This window comes from Musca autumnalis, unplaced genomic scaffold (assembly GCF_047663935.1).
Source record: "Musca autumnalis isolate F117 unplaced genomic scaffold, ASM4766393v1 scaffold_2, whole genome shotgun sequence".
NCBI classification, from domain to species: Eukaryota; Metazoa; Arthropoda; class Insecta; order Diptera; family Muscidae; genus Musca; species Musca autumnalis.
In genome coordinates, this window is record NW_027411755.1 from 70,564,479 (window position 1) to 70,584,765 (window position 20,287).

The 20,287-nt window shown below is 34.9% G+C and overlaps 1 protein-coding gene across 1 annotated transcript in view; it reads right to left on the bottom strand.

Moving 5' to 3' along the window:
• Positions 1-20,287, bottom strand: part of LOC141394063 (uncharacterized) — a 917,654-nt gene that overhangs the window by 304,710 nt on the left and 592,657 nt on the right. The window contains exons 9-10 of the mRNA XM_073967887.1: positions 3,129-3,356; positions 2,872-3,008 (exon numbers count right to left, since the gene is read on the bottom strand). Of these exons, the coding sequence (XP_073823988.1) occupies positions 2,872-3,008; positions 3,129-3,356 (365 nt within the window). The remainder of the gene's footprint in view (positions 1-2,871; positions 3,009-3,128; positions 3,357-20,287) is intronic.

Below are 20,287 nucleotides of genomic sequence, written 5' to 3' on the forward strand. Positions count from 1 at the left end.
CCTTGCTTCCTGACATAATCCTAAAGTGAACAACTAAAATGGATATCGAAAGGAATGTCTCTCAAAATAACATTCACTTCTACAATGGAATATCGGTTACCTTCCAATATTAGAATCAAAATATCGAAAATAGGGGGTGGAGACAGGTTTTGTGTTGGTTATATCAAAACGTGGACCGACCATTCTCAGGGTGAATATTTTGTAGCCCCAATGAAGACTAAATACCAGATTTCAGCCGAAATGGCTAATAAATAATGTGGTAAAAACCTTCAAATGCCGAAAATTTGGAGGCAGAGTCTATGGAGGCCATATCAAAACGTGGACCTATAACAATCCTCTGCAGGATTGTATTTATTAAGAAAACCAGTAAGGAAAGGATCAAAGTCGGGCGGGGCCGACTATATGATACCCTACACCACTGTGAATATGTAAAATATAAATCGGAGCTATATCCAGATCTACACCGATTTTGATATAATTTGGCACATTTATTTCCAGACCGAATTCAGTCACACATTCCAAATATCATTGAAATCGGAGTTATATAGCGTGTTTGGAGCAGCAAATACGCGAAATCGGCCGAAAATATATATGGGTGCTATATCCAAATCTGAACCGATTTCGATATAATTTGGCACATTTATTTCTAGACTGAATTCAGTCACACATTCCAAATTTCATTAAAATCGGACGTATATAGCGTGATTGGTGCAGCACATACATACGTGAAATCGGGCGAACATATATATGGGAGCTATATCCAAATTTGAACCGATTTCGATATAATTTGGCACATTTATTTTTAGACCAAATTCAGTCACACATTCCAAATTTCATCGAAATCGGACATATATAGCGTGTGTGGTACAGAAAATACGTGAAATCGGCCGAAAATATATATGGGAGCTATATCCAAATCTGAACCGATTTCGATATAATTTGGCACATTTATTTCTAGAATGAATTCAGTCACACATTCCAAATTTCATCGAAATCGGAAATATATATCGTGTTTGGTACAGAAAATACGTGAAATCGGCCGAAAATATATATGGGAGTTATATCCAAATCTGAACCGATTTCTATATAATTTGGCACACTAATTTCTAGACCAAATTCAGTCAAACATTCCAAATTTCATTAAAATCGGACGTATATAGCGTGATTGGTGTAGCACATACATACGTGAAATCGGGCGAACATATATATATATGGGAGCTATATCCAAATTTGAACCGATTTCGATATAATTTGGCACATTTATTTTTAGACCAAATTCAGTCACACATTCCAAATTTCATCGAAATCGGACATATATAGCGTGTTTGGTACAGAAAATACGTGAAATCGGCCGAAAATATATATGGGAGCTATATCCAAATCTGACCCGATTTCTATATAATTTGGCACATTTATTTGTAGACCGAATTCAGTCACACATTTAAAATTTCATCAAAATTGGACGTATATAGCGTGTTTGGTGCAGCAAATACTTGAAATCGGGCGAAAATATATATGGGAGCTATATCCAAATCTGAACCGATTTTCACCAAAAGCAATAGCGTTCTTCCTATGGCTAAAAAAGTTGTTGTCCCCAATTTTCAATCGGACAAAAAATGCGACCTGTACGTTGCGAACAAAAATACATGGACAGACGGACAGACAAACAGACAGACAGACAGACAGACGGACGGACATGCATAAATCGACTCAGAAAGTGATTATATATATATATCCCCAAAAGGAACTATGGGTCTATTTCGTTTCCTTTTGTATGATACATACAAATGCACAAAGACATAATACCCCTTACCACTGTGTGGTGTAGGGTATAATAACAGATTTGAGAACACATTTTTATGCAATATATATGTTGTATATATAAATATATTTTGTATGTGTATAAATATATTTTGAATGTGTATAAATATATTTTCACATGAAATAACCTTACAATTTAAGCATTTGCCCAAAAATTGAAACAAATTACTCTATTTAAAATTTCTTCAAATTTAAACCTTAGGGACATCTGAACTTTCAACATTTTCCTTGGAATGACATTCAATGCCTTCTTATTGCTTGTCTACCGTTTTTTTTTAATTTTTATTTTTGTACATTCTTTCTTTCATTCATTCAATCTGAGTGTGTTTAGTCAAGTATGAACAAATGCAGTTATTGCCGCTTACTTAAAGCTTATTGAAGTTTGAACAATATGTTCAATTCTCCTTGTACTTGATGCAATTTGTGTTAAAACATTTTCTGAGGTTTTCTTTTGTTTCCTTATTTGCAATTTTCTTTCTTTCTTTCAGTTCTTTCGTTGAATTGTTTGCCATTAAGAGTCAATGTTTGGTCAGTTTTTCAACATATGTCTGATTTTGAATGCAAAAATATATAAAAACGATTGCAACGTTGTGTGTAGTGATGTTGGAAGTACTCCAGCAAGTATAAGAAGAAGTTGAAGAAGATTAGAACTTGTTTAAAATAAAATTGAATTTGTTATTCATAAGATGCATATGATATAAAAATAAGATTCAGTTTTTAACATATTTGTAAGTTGTTTAGTTAAAGTATTGAAATTTTGCAAGAAAGCTAAGTTTCTTAAAGGTTGATAAGTTTAATTTTTATACAAAATGGGTTGTTATTAGTGTGAGATGGATTTTTGAAATATAGTACAGCACTTTATTTTAATTTGTTCTTGTTTTTTATTTGACAATCAAGGAGGATATTGTAATTTCTTTATCTATTTATATTCCCGATACTTTGACATTTTGTTGTTTAGCCAACCTTCAATTCCTTTCCATTATATTCATTCTTTGATCAAATCTCATTTTTCCCACAGAAAATTAAATAAAAAAATACAATTTTCCTTACCTTATCGCCTTAGTGGCATTAACAACAATACCGTCTTTATACCACTGAAATTGCATACGTGCCGATCCTTGAGCTGTGCATGACAATATGAATTGACTATCTTCGCGTATTATTTGTTTCTGATTGACAGATAAATCCTAGAGGAAACGAAAACAAAAAGAAATCGAAAACCAAGTCAAGAAAATAAATCACAGAAAATATTGTTTTCATTTCATGTTTAAATTTTTTTGTTTATTGCCAACCAATAAACCACTTACCAATAGATTTAGTGGAGGATTCTCATCGAAGAGATGATAGTTGGAAACCAATGTTATATTTCCAATGCGCCCTCGCTCCACCATACGTGTTATAGCTTCACGTATACGATTTGAATCACCCTTAACGCCAAAGAAATGAAATGTTATATCTAAGCGATCAGTACTGTTCGATATTAATTCCAAATCACTTATTTTTGTTATATTGAAATTGCGTAGAACACGAGAAAGCTGAAAGGAAAAGAAGATGAAAAAATTAAAATGATTATTTTGTGGGAAAAAATCTTTTATTTTTTAAATTATACAATTTTTTCAATGTACTGACCATGACATTGAAAATATTCTCGGCGTTTGTAATCTGTATATTGGAAGGGAGAATATTCTTGGCCCAATTGTAGGACAATTTAGCATCCACATTCAGGGTCCCTGGGCAATCATTTCCACGTAAGGAACATTTTTCATACATTATTTTAAGATTTTGCTTCCAAAAATTTATATTTCAGAATGAAGTTAAAAACCTACCCCAATGGCTTTCACGCAATCACATAATCCACTGGGGACTGAAGACCAAAGAGAAAGGGAACGTGCTGAAGAAGTCAACAGTGTCTAGAAGATCTTTAACAATGCAAAAGGATTAAGTTAATCGTAGGCAACGGTTAAATTACTCTCGAATCCTGAAAGCAAGGATAATGGAACGACTATTACCTTCTTTAAAGCGAGTGACAGATTCGAAGATATGAGCTTATCCTTTCGCGTATAAGCTTATCACTTCGTGGAAAACGAAATCATCCAAAGCGTAAGCCCACACAAAATCTCTGTTGTAATGCTTAAGCATTTGGATGAGTTCGAAGTTGAGTATTGAAAATGTGTTCTCAATTTATCGTTGGACAGAACAGAATCGTGGAAAGTCAACAGAGTGGTACCGCTACTGAAAACAAGCAACAATGCCAGCATTATTGAATCGTACATGCCGTTTTTCCTTTATAGGCTGTTTCACAGTTGCCTAGCGTCAGCATAGGTTTCGAAAAAAAGAAAACATATGTATTACACATATCAGTCAAGGATGGAAAGAGAACAGACCGTGCGACTGAACAGTCATGGAAGCTCTTTACCCATCGATACCGTCAACGATAATTCTTTTCAGCCGTATTTAAATCGTTGGTTAATCAGCAATATGTGCGGACACCAGTGGTTTTTGGAATTGAGAAATAAGAGTCGAATACTCATAGAATAAGACAGGGAGTTCTCCACGGGGCAATGATATCTCCAAAGATATTTAAACGCTTCTGAAATTCAACACCCTCCAGGCGACATAAAGATCGTAACATATATGAGAATGATTGTACGATCCCCTGAAAATATTGGTCTATGTGCCCTGATTCCCACCACCAACTACCCCATGATATTTGATGTAATGATCGATACAACATTTAAGTTGTCCGCGTAAGCCACTGTTATTTGCGATAATAGCAGAAATATAAACAAGAATTTAAATTCCATGCCCGACAGCACTTGGGGTGTTGACTGGTTGGCAAGTATGGTTTCATCATGACGGTGGAGTTTTTACCGATACATCAACAACACGAACCAATAGCAAACGAGGAGACAGCCTTTCGTGTGATCATTTCAACATTCCACTGGAAAAGATTATGCGAGATGTCGAAATGAATGGAAATGACAACGCCTTTGAAAAGTCAAAAATAATCTGCAAAGGTGATCCTAACAGTAAAGGCGAAAAACAAAGTTGGTGGTATGACGGCCGTATGAGGAGTTCCTCTGTTTTCGACCATCAGTAACATTTTTCTAAAAAAAACTGTTTTTTGGATTCAAAATTTACCAATGTCATTTGATTTCTGTGGAAACCCGCTTAAATTTAGTTTTTTATTCTGAATTTAATAAGCCATGACGCGTTTAAATTCATCCACTAGATCGGCGGATATGATACCCCTCAAATTTCGAAAAGATGCAAACAATTTTTTGAAAATGTCGCGTATTTCAACGCTTTTTGGATATGTCAGTTCTACTTAAATAAATAAAGCGATACGCCTGCTTAAAATGTGAGAAAACAGATATTTAAAAATTTTCGCGATTCCGGAGATATAATAATTTTTTTTCTAAAAATTAAGTGCGATGCTACATCCACGGTCCTTGATGGATCGCACTGAAACGACATAGAATGATGTATTTTTTATGGTAATCATTGAAATCGGATGCGCATAAAATGTAAATGTACTTCTGGGAAATTATGGACATTTTACTCTCTTTTGCATCCTAATATGCAACTGATCGTGGTCGCCAAATGGAATTTCACAATATGTATATCAAACAAAAAGGGATTACTTCGCTGTGTTGGAAAATCGGATGCGCAATATGCTATTTCTACTATTACGCGGTTTATATGAGTTTCAAGTGTTGTAATATTCAACTTAACTTTAATTTTATGTCCCAATTTAAAATCCTTCTGATTTGATATAATGATCTAAAAATGTTCGCTAATAGGAAAATTATAAGCCAACATTTGGTTGCAACGAATATATTCACTATTGAGCGAAATTTTGACAAAAAAAAAAAACGAAGAACTCAAAATCATTGATGTAGTTCCAATTTTTTTTATTTTTTTTGAAATGGAAAAGTCAATTTTAGAAATTTTTCGTGATATGGGAGCTATATTTAAACCGATTTTTTCCAAAATAATTACGTCCGTTCTTTGGTGAAAAAACGATGAGACAATGCGACCTGTATTTTGATTACAATAATACATGGACAGACGAACGGAAATGCATAAATAAACTCAGAAAGTGATTCTATGTATATCACTAAAAGGAATTATGGATCCATCTTGCTTCCTTTTGCATGTTGCCTCACTGTTATAACCATTATATTAACAAGTAAAAAAATAACTGTTCACTGTGCAACATTTGCAAGGCAATTTTTGCAAACAATTTCTACTGCAGATTTTATGAAAGTACATACCCAATCGACAAAAACGCTTTTTGGGTTTTCTGTTGTTAGATCGGGTTTAGATCATCTGGCTAAATATTGACTTTTAAGAGCAAATTGAGGCAATATATCTGAAACCAATTCGAATCTTTTTTAAGCCTCTGAAGCAAACTTGTAGATAAGATCATGAAGAAAATATTTGGAGAAATAATCACTCGAAAAACTGCTTTTGTTGTCTCAAAATGCATAATATATCTAAAAACCATATCTTCAAAACAGTTACATTTTTCGTTAACTTTTCTTTGAACGAAATATCCGCTGGAATATAATTCACAACTTTTCAGAACATTGCATTCTTGAAAAATGCCTCTATCACGCCATTTCTAGCACATTTATCAAAGAAATTTTGATAAATACACGACATAAACAGGTATTGTGAACATTGTTTGAAATATGTTTGATATGAAATACAGCCTAAACAACATGAAATAAGTATTTTAGAGTTTCAGAAATTTGTCTATTTTTATCTTTTCTACAAAAACTACTGAACCGATTTTTTCTGAAATTGTCAGGGAATGTACATGGATGGCCCCCTGTTAAAATGTGCTACAAATTTTGTTGAATTTCGAAGTGGGCGGGGTACTTCTCTTTGTCATATTTAAAAAAAAAAACATATTTTTATGAATACAAATCAAATGTCATCAAAAACCAACTTAGGGTTTTATGGAAAGAAAATTTTACTACGGCCACTTTTCTACAATTTTCAATTGAATTTTTTTCTGCAAAAACTACTGAACCGATTTTGGAATGTACACGGGTGGCCCTCAAGCATATTTTATTGAATTCCTATGCGATATTTTTGAAAAACGCTATATTTGCAAAAATTACGCATGTATCGGTTTAAAAATTTAGGAATTTATCTACAGTGTAGTACTTCTTTGGAGCCTAAAGACCCGACCAAGCCTATTTTTTAAATATGTTATATCTCCAAACAACTCAATGTTTGCCGTTGTTATGTATATATTATGAAATTGGGAGGAGTTGGGGTACCTTCCCCACGCCTTTCGTTTAAACGCTATATGCATAAGCCAAACTTATAATTATTTCGGTTTCAGTATAAATTTTGGGAGACCTAGGGTATGTGCATTTTTGGAGCAAAACTACCGCGCCCACTTTTTTAAATATGTTATATCATGAAAACTGATGATAACGCCCACTCTTTTCAATACATTATTTTTTCAAAACTACTGAACCAAATTTCATTCAATTTTAAGAAAATGTTCAGGAATATCCCGTGGTCCAAAATGCTATATATTTGTAGACGAATTTCGGGAGCCTATTGCTTTATAATCGCTATATTTGCTAAATTTATGAGTGCATCGGCTTGCAAATTAATTTTTTAGTCAACGGTGGTTGCGCCCGTGATCAAGAAAAACAATGTATTTACAAAATTTCTTAAATGGCGAGGTTCAACGGTCCATCAGCCATGAAAAACTAACACATACATATAAGTCTCAATAAGCGGGAGAATTCTATTTAACCATTTTTTTAAATTTTATGATAAAATCACTTTGGGATAAAGACAGGGGACATGGACGATAATAAATCCCAAACAGCTTCAACGGGCGAAATCCGACAGTCCGTAAGAGAAAATAAAGGTTACAGACAAAATCTGTTGGTATATTTAAAATCCTCCTCGGTTTGACAATGGACTGAAGAAGTGAGGTAGAAAATACCTATCAAACATAAAGTCCATAAAAGTCATTACGATGGGTCAGCAACGCGGACCGGGGTCTGCTAGTAATTAATAAATATGAAAAAAAAATACATTCAAACTAATAAAGCAAGTCTACGTATTGGTATTACATAATCTCCATATTTTTCTTATGATACCTTCCACAAATTTCACTTTATTTTGATTAAATTCAGTTCCTGTTCTTCGTTCAAATTTTATGTCGTTTGATTTTTTCATTGGATATAGCATGTTATAAATATGTATGTATTGGCGTCAACAACAAATTTTATCAGTGGTATGGAAGAAACATGACACAGAAAAGCATAAAAATAAAAAAACCATTGATTTTATTCGCATGTCAAAAGAACGCTGGTCGGTGGGGTGTGGGATAAAAGATTCACTACTGCTAATACATCAATTCGATTTATTAACTTTGTTTTTTTGGAAAACATACATATTTATAAAAATAGAGCAGACAGAGTTAATAAATAAAATACCACAAATTATGTATCATGTTTCATGTTGTGTGCTTGAACATATATAAACAAGTATTAAGGAGTAAACAAGAGAAAGAGATGAGGAAAATAGTCTTTTATGAAAACATTCACTCCATGAACTAAATTACGCCATCAGACTATGGGTTGCCAATATTGGCCGTCTATTTATTCTACCGTCCAAATCGAATTTTCAAAACGACGATATATGTGTTTTCTATTTTGTCGTTACAGTACCTGTTTTTTGAATCTGAACACAGAAGAAACAGGTAACTGAAAGCCATGCAAGAATGAACATATCGCTCATTTACTCAAAGAGTGGCATGTTTCAAAAAAAGACCTTTTCTGAGTTAGTAATTTATATTTTTTCTACGACTTTTACTTTATCATGTGTCAAATTTTCATACTGATATCTATAAAACTCAACGAGTTACATTCCATTTACTACGAGTTTCGTATAATTTAATCCAAAAGTTTTTTAGTTTATGAAGCACTAGAACACTTCAAATCATGCTTGATCTTGCACAGAAATTTAGCACTGGTATCTAACTAGCTATTTGCAAAATATGGTCCAAGTAGTTATTTTAGTTGTTTTGTAATAATATTTTTAAGTGGAGAAGTCAAAATTCAATCTCAAACTTAAAACGCGTTTTTCTCGAAACTGGATTTTTCGAGATGTGTCACTCTTTGAGTAAATGAGGGATATGAGCTTTGCTACAACAACAGGTTTGTTATTTTTAAATAAAAATAAAAGCTAATTTTTATTTTTTAATGTTTAAAACTTTTAATTCCGCATCTGCTCTGCATTCCTTTTTAATTGATTTAAGATTTGTTTGGGATTTCTTGAACACTACAAAACCCTACCAAACGTAGCGGAAGCCAAAAAAGAAAAGAATAGGAAAAAGAACCTAAAATAAATATTTACTATATAATGTACTCTAGTGATTTTCATGGTTATCGTTTAACATTTAATGGTTATTATAGTTAAAACGAGAGTAGTAGTAGTACCAGTGGCAGGAACTAACCACTAGCTTCTTTACCAAAAACAACAATCCACAAGAAAAGATAATAAAGACAACGTTGTTCCACACAGTTCCCTATGGAATATAAAAACTTATGGCTTTTTTCAACAATTCACAACAAAAATAAAGTTGTTCCGTCTTGTTGTTGTTACCTGACTATTGTAACATTTTAGCCACATAAGCACAAAAATGTGGGGCAAAAAGGATATAAACACAAAAATGGCAGAGAGGGAAAGATGTTCTTAGAAGTTGATTTCGAATGGGACCACAACATGTTCGTGCCACTAACCTAATACCTTATTAAATATTAATAAAATTTTACAACAAGATTTTTGGTTTTTGTTTTGTTTATTTTGGGAATTACTACATAGGAAATATGATAACAAAAATATACTCTTTGCTAACTTTGATAATAAATTATTTATGGAATTTCGGTAAACCATGTATTTCCATTACATGTCTCAACGTAAAATTTTATTAATATTTCTTGACGCAATCTTTTGGCAACAACAAAACTCTTTAATTTTTATGGTTTTGTTCGCAGAAAATTATCTCCTAATTTAATTAAAGTAGTCAAGCATTTCATTTGATCTCTTTCTCTGTGGTCATGTCACACTTGACTTGAATTAATTTTCCTATCTGTGAAAATACCATTTAAACTACCACAAATACCGCTCCTTGTGGTCGGTAGACTGACTGTGTATCTGTTTGTTTGCCTGTGTAATCTGCATGTAATAAATATTTGTAAATTTTCTTGAAAATCTTGCAAATATGTCCGTCATGCTTGGTTGAATCTAATATTTTGTCCATGCGGTGATTTTCTGGTATTTATGACAATTTATATTTATTGTTTTAAGTTTTGGTTTTTAAATTATGAACTTTAATGCGATTTAAAAGTTTAAAGAAGGATTACATTTTATATTTAAGTGTAATTAAAAATAAGTAGAAACAGCTGGACACTGTTTTAGTAAAGAGTCTGATGGCCCGAAAAAGAAAGTTAAAAAAGAATCAAGCGACTTTGTCGACAGCATAGAACCCTCTGCCTATTTGAAATTAAAGGATTATGCAAAAATCCCTATTATTGAAAATTTCCGTAGGTGACGAAGAAGATTTGAAAGTTAAGAAATTTGTGGGGCACAAATCATAAGCAATGGGCATAATTATTCCACTGACAGACCTAGTCAACCCCTCCTCCATAAAAAACCATAAACATTGGAAGAATACCAATTGGGCGAGGGACATTCGGGCCATTATCTAGAGAAGTATAGAGTATAAAACCAAGAAAAGCACTAGAGGTATATGAAAGAGTGGCCTTAAATATTGGAAATTTCGGGGCCCATACCTCAGGAAATATTGGCGTCCCAATGAAAAAAAAAAACATATAAAAATCGTTAAATTCGGCCGGGCCAAATCTACATAAATAAAAATCAAATGTCGTTCGTGGGTAATGGCATCAGTTGAGAACGGCTGGACCAATTTGGATAATTTTTTTTTTTGAAATGTTCGCCATAACCCAACTTAGGTTTTTATACAAAGACCACGCCCAGTTTTTCAATTTTAAATATTTTCTACAAAAACTTCTGAACTGATTTTCCTGAAATTGTCAGGGAATGTACAGCCCCTGGTGAAAATAGGCTACACATTTTGTTGAATTTCGGAAGGGGCGGGGTACTTCCTATACTCTGTTTCTGTGGAAATGCTATATTTACAGTAATTACGAATGTATCGTTTTGGAAATTAATTTGCGAGACGATTGCGGTTGTGTCTCCGACCTTACCTACTTTTTAGTACCCAAAGACTTGACCACGCCCACTTTTTAAAGTGTGTTACATCTACAAAACTACTGAACCAATTTTCCTGCAATTTTCAGGGAATGTACAGGGATGGAAACCGGTGAAAATAGGATGCATATTTTCTTGAATTTTGAAGGGGACGGGGTACTTCGCTTTGCTATATTTAAAAAAACGCCATGTCGTTATGAATAAAAATCAAGTACAGTCATAATCCAACTTAGGTTTTTTTATTTGAACTTTTCATTCATATTTTTGCGTTTTAATTTGAGCGATTTTTGTCGGTAACCAAAAAATGCCCTAGAGAATCCCACTACTGAAATTGTGATGGAATGTAAAGAGATGGCCTCCGATGAAAGGGTACATATTTTATTGAATTCCAGAGGGGGCGGGGTACCTCCCCAACGCGATATTTAAAAAACGCTATATTTAATAATTTACGGTTTAATCTACAATATAGGTACTTCTTTGAGCACTAAAGACCCGACCATGCCCGTTTTTTTAAATATGTTATATCTCCAATACTACTGAACAAATTTCCATCAAATTTACAGCAAAAGCTCAATGTTTGCCATTGTTATGTATATTTTATGCCATTGTTATGTATATATATGGGGCACCTTCCCCACGCCTTTCTTTTAAATGCTATATGTATAAGCCAAACTTATGATTATATCGTTTTCAGCATACATTTTGGGAGGCAATGGGGTTGTGTGTGCCTTAGGTACATATTTGGAGCAAAAATACCGGACTGCGCCCACTTTTTTAAATATGTTATATCTTGAAAACTGATTAACTTCCACTCTTTTCAGTACATTATTTTTCCAAAACTAATGAACTTAATTTCATTAAATTTGCAGAAAATGTTCTGGAATGTCCCATGCTAAAATTATGAGTGCGTCGGCTTGCAAATTAATTTCCCAGACAACGTTGGACATGGACGATAATAAATCCTAAACAGCATCAAGAAATTCGAAAAAATTCGACAAAGTCCGTATGAGAATGGAAAGGTTATAGACAAATCAAAATCTGTAGATACATTCAAAATCCTCCTCGGTTTGACGAAGAAGTGGGTAGAAAATACCAATTTTCTAATTGTCAATCATAATGTCCATAAAAAGCTGTCATTAAAATTCATTACGACGGGCCAGCAACGCGAACCGGGGTCTGCAAGTATGTCATAAAATATTCTGAAGTAAAATGGAATAAATAGTTTCTTTATCTGTCCACAATTTCAGCTAGAGAAGTTTTTCGACCACGGATATCTCAAAGGCCTAAAATAAGTCTAAAAAAGTATCTAAAAATGCCCTTAGTTGGGTTGCATCAAATTCTGGACCTGTAATCACAATTTTTGGTGCAGAAGTTTTGTGACCACTGGGAACCAAAAATGTCAAATTGCAGATAGTAAGCAAATGTTTTGGATGACTTAGGAGATGAAAGATGCGCCCAAGGCCTATCTTGGTCCCTCTTTCATCTCAAGTGGACACTGACCTCCCGTGGTCTCAACTGTGGTGCTCCCTTTTACACCTGTTAAATGTAGTGAGCTAAAATGTGCCGCCCGTTCACCCATAAAAACTTGGGTTGGGTGGTGGGCTAGTAAACCATCTCTTTAAAAAGCAAAGAAAAAGAAAAACAAACCCCCTAAAGTTAACGACCCCTTTTAAGGGACCATGATCTGCGAATCTGCTTCTGGAATGTTCGCACTCTTTATATAGATGGTGCAGTTTACGCCCTGGCAGATGTACTAGAAAAATATAAGGCCGATATTACTGCCATATAGAAAACAATATGTCACGATAACCCCTAAAATCGACACACTGTATTATAGCTGCCATGACATAAAGCATGAGTTTGGTTGCGGATTTGTAGTTAATCGGAGGTTAAAATATCTGGTCTCCAGCTTCACCCCAGTCAACGAAAGACTCGCCACAATCCGATTAAAACCAAATTCTTCAACATCAGCTTTATTTCCGCTCATGCTCCCACTGAAGATAAGGACGAACAGACCAAAGATATATTTTACGAGCGTTTATAAGAAACATATGACAGTTGTCCTGCCCATGACATTAAAATTCTTCTCTGCGATTTGAATGCCAAAATTGGAAAGGAGAATTTCTTGGGCCCAACACTTGGTACATTTAGTCTCCACAGTGAAATATCTGATATTGGTATCAGGCTTATAGACTTCGCAGCGGAAAAAATCATGGTAGTTAGCAGTACCAGATTAAGGCATCTCGACATTCATAATGTCACCTGGCTGTCTCTGTATCAGAAAACAAAAAGTCAAACTGATCACGTGCTGAAAAATGGAAGACATTCATCGAGCGTGTTGGATTTATGTTCGTTCCAAGCAGCAAACATAGAATCAGACCACCACGTTGTTGCAACAAAGATACGTACCCTATTAAACATAGCAAATAAAGTACGAACAGACACAACACGGTAAGCTGCACTCACAACAGATAGCCACAGCATATTCCACTTAACTGGCTCAAATGCTTAATCGAAGCACTCTTTGTCCCGATAACATACCAGCACATGGGCAAGGGATTGCCCACTACATGCAAAAAGCCGCAAAATACATCCATCGATACCAGAGACCTCCACCATGGAACCCACGGTATGATCAGGGGTGTCTTGCTGCTTTCGAAGAGAAAATGCGAAATATAGGGTTACTCTGCATTCAGTAGCAATGCGTATTGCATGAGAGAGATCTCTGGAGAAATGGATACCGAGACAAGTGAAAAAGCCTGAATGAAGTCCGAAAATTCTACCAAAGAGTGATACATGCCTTTGGTGCTGGTACATCCTCCTGTAGAGACCATGAAGGTAATTTGGTAATTGCTATATATAGTATGCAAAGAATACCGCCCGGCCAAGATCAGGTAAAGACAACAATAAATGACTGAAGAATAATAAGGCAGCAGGAGACGATGACTTGCCAGCTGAGCGGTTCAAAACCGGAGCCGAAACGCTGAAAAGATGTATGCTATAGCTAGTTAGCACCTTTTGCGGCTTTTGACCTGGCAAACAAAGACTATAGGCTATGTCATGAGAATGAGCGATGATGATCGCACTAAAGATGGTTAAAAACGGCCCCATGTGTAAAAACGTTAAATGCAATACGGCAAGGCAAAAGGCTCCGATGGAGTAAACAAGCACAATATTAAAAATCAGAGTATTCAAAATCGGGAAATTTACAAATAACAAACAGAGATGAAACTTGTGAAAACTTGTTCTAGTTTGGCTTATAAAACAAATGTTCTGTAATTGGCCATCTAAGTAAACTGAAATATTTCGGCTCGTGGGTAGTTTCAATTGTCTGAATCTGGTTCCTCTGCGCCTCAACTCAATGATACTGCGTCCGTAACGAATTGGCTGACAGGTAAAACAGGACAATGTAGCGTATAACACTGTGAACCGAAATTTTGGGGCAGAGATAATTTCTTTTGGGGACGAAAGCCCTTGCTATGTATATTAAGAATCCCGAAGGACAGCTCCGCCGTGTGTCGAATTTCCGAGTTACGGCGTGATGAAGTTTCTGCTGATGACCCTGTAAGGCATCTGAAATTAGCGTTATATCTTTGTTAAATGTTGTTTTAGCTTATTTATGAGATGACATGTCTGCAGTCAAATCGAATAAGGATTATTATCGTAGAGCATTTTGACCTTCTAACTCGCTTGCTTCAATGCCCTTTACTTCCCTTATCTTAAGAACCGCTATAAAAGTACCACAATATGACGTTTTTAAGCTTCCAAATGTTCTGCAAAAATTTCGTTCAGAAAATTTTAGGTACGACTCTCATTGACAACTAATCGATTTTGTCGCGTTTTCATGGTCATTTTTGACATTAACCATGTTTTGGCTCAGAAAAAAGCTATGTTTTGTGTTTTTATATATTCTGTACATATACACGAAGAACCAATAAATAAGGTATTGCAGCTACTGCATCTTGTTTGCTGATGAAATGGTATAATCTTCGCCACTTCATGAATTTGGTTCAATGGTGCCATATAGAGACACATTGTTGCTATGCTCAGGTCAGCGATTTTGCAAGTTTTGACATACTGATGCCACCACACAGCTTATCATAAGCCGACCTAGTACTTCAAAAGGTGTTAACAAGGATTATATGCCAGCTCCGCATCTGTTGAGAACCTTGTTGATACTTATTGTTTTCTCGAAGATAGTTGTGGCTTGTGCAAACAACTTCCGTAAACTGTTGGTGGTCGGGTGATCCGGACACCATCGTTCCATATGTTTAGGGGAAGCCTGCCCAAGAGGTGAATATTGTGGCAGTAGATATATAGGCAGATATTTTCATATTCCTCAGATTAAAAAACTGTATTACTTGAACTATGTAGATTTAACGTAGCACATGTTTTATCACCGATAGGATCCGATGGATGTATAAATAACGATATATGGTATCCGAAGGTAATTTCACAAATGTCCCGTTGATATTACCCCACCTTGGGGAACTGCTTAGGTATACTACAGGTATACTTCACTCTATGGGTCTTCGACTTCTTATTGCCGAATTCTAAAATTGACTGGCGTTCACCCATATTATTCTACTTTTCAAGGGAGCTTGTCGGTGTTGATTGTTTTCGGTTGTTGTATAGCAACCACGACTGATCGGTTGTAAAGCCCGTTCTGTGCATTTTCAGATATCCCTGTCGACGTCCGACATGGCTAGAAATAGATTCTCATGAATCTTAGCTAATGTATTTTCTACTACTACTCCTTTGACAACCTTACCTGTAGTAGAATTCTAAATGAACAAAAGTTCAAAATATAATTGACATTGCTGTTGCTATCGCTTTGCTGCTTTCAGATGCAACCAACGTTTGACGGCTTTAATTACAAGCGCTCCGAATTACATGTTTCAACTGTGAGCAAATACCTACATCGGATTTCAGTGGAACCAAAGACCATACTGGAACGGTATAATAAAATATGGAATATGAATAGCCTTATGTGTTGCTACCAATGTATTAAAACTTGCTACAATGATCTGTTCAAGCGCACACCGTTGAATGCATACTTGTAAATATGCTAAGCTAATCCCCCAAAGTCATTGTGCTAAGTAGCTGCGCAACCTGAATAGCTCTGGCTTAATTAGCAAGTGAGATGAATTTTGAACGAAATAAAAACACAATTATAGGCCAAACTTCTCTAATGGACAGTACAATAGTTAAGGCGTTCCAACCACTGCCGATGTCCAAAGACGAAAGCGTATATTTCAGTACTCAGTAGTTCCATTTTCCCATCGCACAGTGGCCAATTTTACGAAAAACCTGACCAAAACTCTAAAAATGAATGGACTTAAACCTAACCTTGGGTTCTTATGTTTTTCGGATCGCTGGTTTCATTTTTTTATATTTTTTAACCCTCAGACGGTCATTAAAGGGGTCTTTTTGGCCGCTTCTCCTATAAAATGTGATCATATCAGATCAAAATATTCTACAAATTTGTTCGCCATCAAATTTTACTGTAGGTCTTAGAATACACCAAATCTCTACATCTTACTAAACTCCAGAAATATGCAAAATTAAAAACAAATTTTAGGGTTAAGGTCGTACATAATGTGAGTTTTGGCAAAGTTAACATACAAAACATCATTTTATAAGAATGGCGTCAAAGACAAAAATGTTCTCCGCTAAATTTTACTATAAGTCACCAAAGAAATGAAATCTCTATTTGCATTACATACCAAGGAAATATCGGTATCAATTTTGCCAAAAAAGCAAGAAATTAAAATAAGGTTGCAAGCTTCTGCATTTCTACAGTTCTGGAAATATTTGAGTTAAGACTACTTGGAATCCTTGCACATTAGGTATATAGTGTCTTTTGCAACTTTACTAACAAGAATGCGAGAAATATTTTTCATAAAAAAATTAACCCTCGTGTGGGTCATAAAAGGGGTCTTTTTGGTCCCTTTTTCCACAAATCTTTAAAATCTCCTATAAAATGTGGTCGTATCAGAAATTTGTTCGCCATAAAATTTTGCTATAGGTCCTAGAATACATCAAAACCCTAAATTTTACCGGAACGCCAGGAAGTTATCCTGACATTCTGAATCAACGAAAATGTGTATATACCTGCAAGACAAAATATCACATAAAAACGAAAAGTGCAAATATGTGCAGGATGTTTCGATGGAAATTGGTAGAAAAGTCTTCCATTTTTATGAAATAATAAGGTACACAGCCCAACTCGATCTTACTCACAACTATTTTCATCATTTATTGTGAAAAAATTCAACAAGTACGGACTTCAATTACTAAACAACGCGGGCTTCATTGGCGGCACTGAAAATTTTAAATTCGTTCCACAAATGTTTCATTACAAACACAAAAAATATATTTAAAACCCGTTGCTTATTTTGGATATTATAATATTTTAAACAACAACTTAAATTTTGAGAAAAAAAATTTTCAAATATGGTCACTTTGAGCTGCTTTTATGCCCACTGACTAAACAAGAAGCGTATAACTACACATCATAACTACACGCAGTGGGATCCTATAATGAATATTTGACACTATTTAGTGTAAATTGATATAATTGTTTTTCGATTTTTGGCCAGGTTTTTCGGAAATTTTGCCACTGTGCATCGTCTGGGTTGTTTGGTTGCGATGTTGGGTCAGTGTGGAAGTTTTGAATGGAAAGTTTGGTCGCATAAGAACAATTATATATAGTTGTTACACAAACTTCCCATACGGGACAAGGGAGACATCTCTCATGTCAATGAGTGCACCCCGATTCATATTAGCTCAATGATATAGGACCTACTGTTTATCGCCGAATCCGAACGGCGTGTCTTAAGACACCACTTTGGAGAGAAGTTTTACATGGCTGAAATACTCAGGAAATGTCACCAACATTGCTGAGGTGTATTTTGCCACCGTTTAAAATTTTGATGTTGACTGGCAGGGGAGTCGAACCCATACCATTGCTCCACGGTGGCACCCTAAGAACAATTCTGCCCACTGGAATAAAACACTGTGTCGCGTTGACTCAACACATATGAGGGTGAAGGCAATTGACGCAGAGAATAGCTACTGAACCATGTCAATAAAATTTGTTGTAATTAGTGGGAGGATAGGAGAAAGGAACGATGGAAATATCCGGGAAAATCAAACATCTGCGAATTTGGATTTATATACCACCAGGATCAGATCAGCATGGACTGGTTGCTGGAAACATCAAAGTCCTTTCATCTTGCCGTTATCATTGTTGGTGATTATTAGCATTCGGGCCATCAACCAAAACTGGAAGACTAGTTTAAATATTACTGGAACAGACAATGCAGTCACGGAGCACTTGCCACCGTTAACCGATCGTCATACAGTTTTATATATTTACCGACTTGGAGAATAGGACAGAACAATTTGGAGCAGTTAAATATTTTCTTTTGTACATTTTCCAACGCAAGGTATTGCAGACGTTGCCCTCATTACAGCCCTACAGAACTGTTAAAGGATTCTAATAATTGCACCAAGTTAGAATTCATCAAAATAAAATTAAATAAATTACAATTTAAGGTAAAATTAACGTAAATTTTTTTCATAATCACTTTTAAATGTCAAAACTGCAGCTGTTGTTTTCCCCCTCGTAAATATACCAAAATGTTATTCAATTTAAAATATCAATAGGCAAGGTTTAATGTGAAAACACGCAACCGATCTAACCTTACCTAATTGTGTTATGATTTCATAATTAAAGAACACATTTTTTTAGCTGACAGGTAACCCCTTGTTGAATGTTAGCTGACATCACCCCATGTGATGGGGTTATTCAATTTATAAGCTCCTCTTCTAACTAAATGTGTTCATTATAACTTTTAATGACATGTGATGTTGTTGTCGTTCATACGTACATACATACATATACTCGTATGACACAAAACAAGGAAAAAACGACAACAACGGGAACTTAACCTAACTGTATGGTATTTTGATTTTGTAAAGCATAAAAGTCCCATTAAAAAATCATTTCGAAGAAGAAAAAAAGCAACAAACAACATCTCTCTAAACTGTACCAAACTTAGGACAACAACTACCAAGCAGACACCACACACACACACAAACACACATGTTTACATAAAACCCCAGCTAATTGCCACTAATTATTCACATAAAAGTTCCATGGAAGATACAAGAAATCAACTAAAAAGCCATTTGTGGCAAAAAAAAAAGAAAAAAAACAAGTTTATGAGGAAAATCAGAAGGAAAGAATACACATTGTTTAGAAAGAGACAAGAAAAAATAAACAAAATTGAGCAGATTCACTTAAAAAATAATGGGAAGTGAAAAACTTAAACTGGGGAAAATAATTGCAAAGAAATCTAAAGGAATATTTTCTAAGTTAAATTTTTATTCAATTACTATGATTTCAGCATCAGTATCTGCTCTTTAATATCCTGTGTAATTACTCCACATGACCTCACATTTACACCCCCACTGCTTTAGTTTAGTTTACGAACAAAAGTCACATTATTGCATTCTACTGCTTCCACACATTTTCCCCATTGTAAACGAATGATTTTTGTTTTTCCAGTCGCTTGGCCACCAATTGTTAACAGATTTTTAATTAGCAAAAGTTCATTAGTAGAAAATGCCGTTCATTGAAAATGCCTTAAATAACGTATCAACGAAATGGGCCAAAAATAAAAGGGGAACAAATTTCAACGGATCGTTAGAAAATGCACTCGAAAAATATGTTGGGAAATAATGTTAAATAGCACCTTGCTGGAAACACAGAACAGCTAGTGTATTCGGAACTCTGGGCAGTCTAGTTTCACTGTCCTAGTTCCTAAACATTTGTATGATGTCATTCAAACGAACGCAGGACATCACTCATACGTAGTTGTTCATACACCCGATGCGATCGATTTGAACTACGAGACTAACCCCCAGTTTTTGTAACTTATTTTTGTTCGTTCGTCTATATTCGTAATAATTTAGGCATTCATAGCTCAGCCCCCAGATGACATACACATCTAATTTTTCGTATACCCGTTCCATATACGGTTAAGGATTCCTCATTTAAAAATCAGCGTTCTACATTTGCGCTAAAGCGAGTAAATCGATCTACAAAATTTGACAATTCGTGTGAGAAGAATAAAAATTTTTACAAAAACTGGGGGTTAAACTAAGTTCGAATATAGTCCAT